Source organism: Telopea speciosissima, chromosome 8, assembly GCF_018873765.1.
Source record: "Telopea speciosissima isolate NSW1024214 ecotype Mountain lineage chromosome 8, Tspe_v1, whole genome shotgun sequence".
NCBI lineage: Eukaryota > Viridiplantae > Streptophyta > Magnoliopsida > Proteales > Proteaceae > Telopea > Telopea speciosissima.
The window spans coordinates 3318210-3320990 of record NC_057923.1 but is presented as its reverse complement, the minus strand read 5'-3'; the positions used below and the strand labels follow the sequence as shown (position 1 = coordinate 3320990).

The 2781-nt window shown below is 36.1% G+C and overlaps 1 protein-coding gene across 1 annotated transcript; it reads left to right on the top strand.

Annotated features, from left to right (window-relative positions):
* Positions 1-1963: 1963 nt before the first annotated feature.
* LOC122671137 (protein TAPETUM DETERMINANT 1-like) lies at positions 1964-2365 on the top strand. Its single transcript, XM_043868234.1, has one exon. The coding sequence runs from the start codon at positions 2006-2008 to the stop codon at positions 2363-2365; it is 360 nt and encodes a 119-aa protein (XP_043724169.1). The 5' UTR covers positions 1964-2005.
* Positions 2366-2781: the final 416 nt, after the last annotated feature.

The window sequence follows — 2781 nt, the reverse complement described above, 5'->3', positions numbered from 1 at the left end:
GAGGTCATTTCAAGGGAGGGGAGGTGTGAAATAGACATGGGGAAACAAACTTACAATAAAAATGAAAAATGCTTAAGACTGAATGAAATAAGAAATAAATTTACAATAAAAATCTAAAAATCTTTAAAATGAGTTACAAAACAGTTCTTTATATATATATATTTTTATGGATATTTTAGTGAAAAAATTCCACCAAAAACCAAAAGACTAGTGATCCTAATCGGCCGATCTGAATCTGACTTGGATCCAACGACGAATACCAATTTCCATCCCAAAATCAATCAAGGATCTATATTGGCCTCGATGATACCGTTCGGCCAATCCCACACCGATACCTCAATCCATGAGAGGAGAGGTGAGAGTTGAGCATTGAGATAGTTTCAGGTTCAGTAGTCAGATAGACAGAGACACAATTGTCTGGTTGCTATTTAAGATTTGGGATTTTTAATCATATCGAGCCCACGAATAGGTAGAGACTTAAGAGAGTAGAGTATAGATTACCGTGCTGTGCTTTCATAGAAACTTTACAAGAACCTGTTTATAAGAGAAACGGCGGAAAGCAAAAGGCCTCAGTCCAGACTCCAGAACAGCAGAACGTCATGGCCTACTTTAAGACGGCCTTTACATCTCTGAATTCTTCCTCCGCCTTTTTTCTCCCCTTTGCCTTTTCCTCCGTATCCGTTCTCAAAAAGTGAGTTTTGTCCCGAGAGTACTGTGATCTTATTTGTTTATTGGAGTAGATATTCCTTTTTTATTTTATACTTTTTTACATTTGGAAAAAGAGGAGGAAAATATACGAAAAAGGTCCTGTTTCTAATCAATTTTTTTGCATTCTTATCCAAAAGAAAATCAAATCTTTTTTTTGCATATATTAGATGTGTTTGAGGAGCCAGTATCACGTTGACGTACGTAAACATATGAGAATGGTTTATAGTCCTTCAGATGGAATTCACTTTGTGGAACTCACATCAGGTGTATTCCATCTGAACGGCTGTGAGTAGTTCTCATACATTCATATACCAATTCATTAACCAAATGGGTTCCTGGTCTCCTCTCTGATATGTTAAGGTAGAAAAACGAGGACGGAAAGAGAAAATAGGAATCCAAGTAGAGGTGTCAAATGGTCTGCTGGTTCCAGTTTCTAATTAATTTTTTGCATATATTAGATGTGTTCGATTACAAAAATTAAAACCCTGATTTTGGTCTTTTATCAATTTCTTTCCGTCTCTCATTAATTTTGTTTTGATTTTTATGTATAAAAAAAAGAAAAATTATAAACAAATATTGAATTTTATTGAATCTCGTGATTCTTATAATTTTTCTTCCTATTTCAATCCAAATATTCTTATTGGCTGGTTCCATCAATTTTAAATTGATAATCGATCATTTTTTATTTGATATGATTTTTATTTCAATTATGGATTGATTTCATAAACTAGTTAACAAATAGATTTTTGGTCAAGCAATTGAAATTGTTGTGGTTGCATCAATCTGAAATATTTCAAGAATAAAAAATCCATTTGCTAGTTCATTTTTGATAATAGATTTTCTATATTTTTTTTGGAGGGGTGGGGGGAGACAGGGCCGGTCAGCTGGGTAGGTGTTGGTGGTGGTGTTGTGAAGGCATGTGGTGAGAGCATCAAGAGAAGAAAAATAATGGTTTTTTTTATATTCTTAACATAAAATTACTGTTTTGCCTATCAAATTAATTATGTGCTTATTAAAAAACAAAGTGAAAGTAATTTTCACTCCTCAACTATTTTAAAATTTCTATTTCACTGAAATATGATCCAAAAATCAAACCAAAATTTCTGAAATAAGAAATTACTTCATAAAATTAAAATATAAATCATACCAAATAATGCCTTAGTTAGTTCAGTTGGTCCGGTTTCAATTTTAACACCCTTAAATTCAGGAATAGAATTCAATCAAAAATAATAATAATTCAGGAATAGAAGGTATCTTGATTAATTTTCTGAAAAATAATTAATCATCCATTAATTTGATGACCACAGCGGGAGCGGGAGCGGCGGAGACGAACCGTGCGTGGGGAGAGAAGTGTTCGAGATCAGACATAGTGGTGAACCAGGGACCGACGTCTCCACTGCCGAATGGGATCCCAACGTATACGGTGGAGATAGTTAACGCGTGCTCCACGGGTTGTGAAATCTCGGACATTCACGTCAGTTGCGGCTGGTTCAGCTCCGCTCGCCTCATCAATCCAAAGCTGTTCAAACGGCTCCACCATGACGACTGCCTCGTCAACGACGGAAAGCCCCTCCCAAACGGCGCCATCCTCTCCTTCAAGTACGCCAACTCTTTCCCTTACCCACTCGCCGTCTCTTCCGTCGTCTGCGGCGGTTGAGGCTATGTGGATTGTGGATAAAAAAATAACAAAAGGACCGCTAATTTCCCATTTTTTTTAATGGGTATGTTTTGCTTTTGCTTTTTATTGCTCTGTGAGCTTCATACTTACAGCTGTATAGGATCGGAAATTTTGGTTATTAACGGCAAGGGGAATTTTGTCTTTGCTTTTGTTTCTTATACTCCATTAATGATGGAGTAAAAGAGAAGATGTAGGAGAGGTTACTGTAGTTAATGTGCTGTTGCAAAACATTTAATGTAATACTCTGATGGACGGTGCTACACTGAGTTCATGCAATCAGTGGGGTTGGCGTGGAGGATTAGATGTACATGTTGGTCTGGTTTTCTTTCTATGTTTGTTGTTTGTACATAACAGATGTGGGAAAAAAAATTTACTGTTTACATGTGGGAAACTGA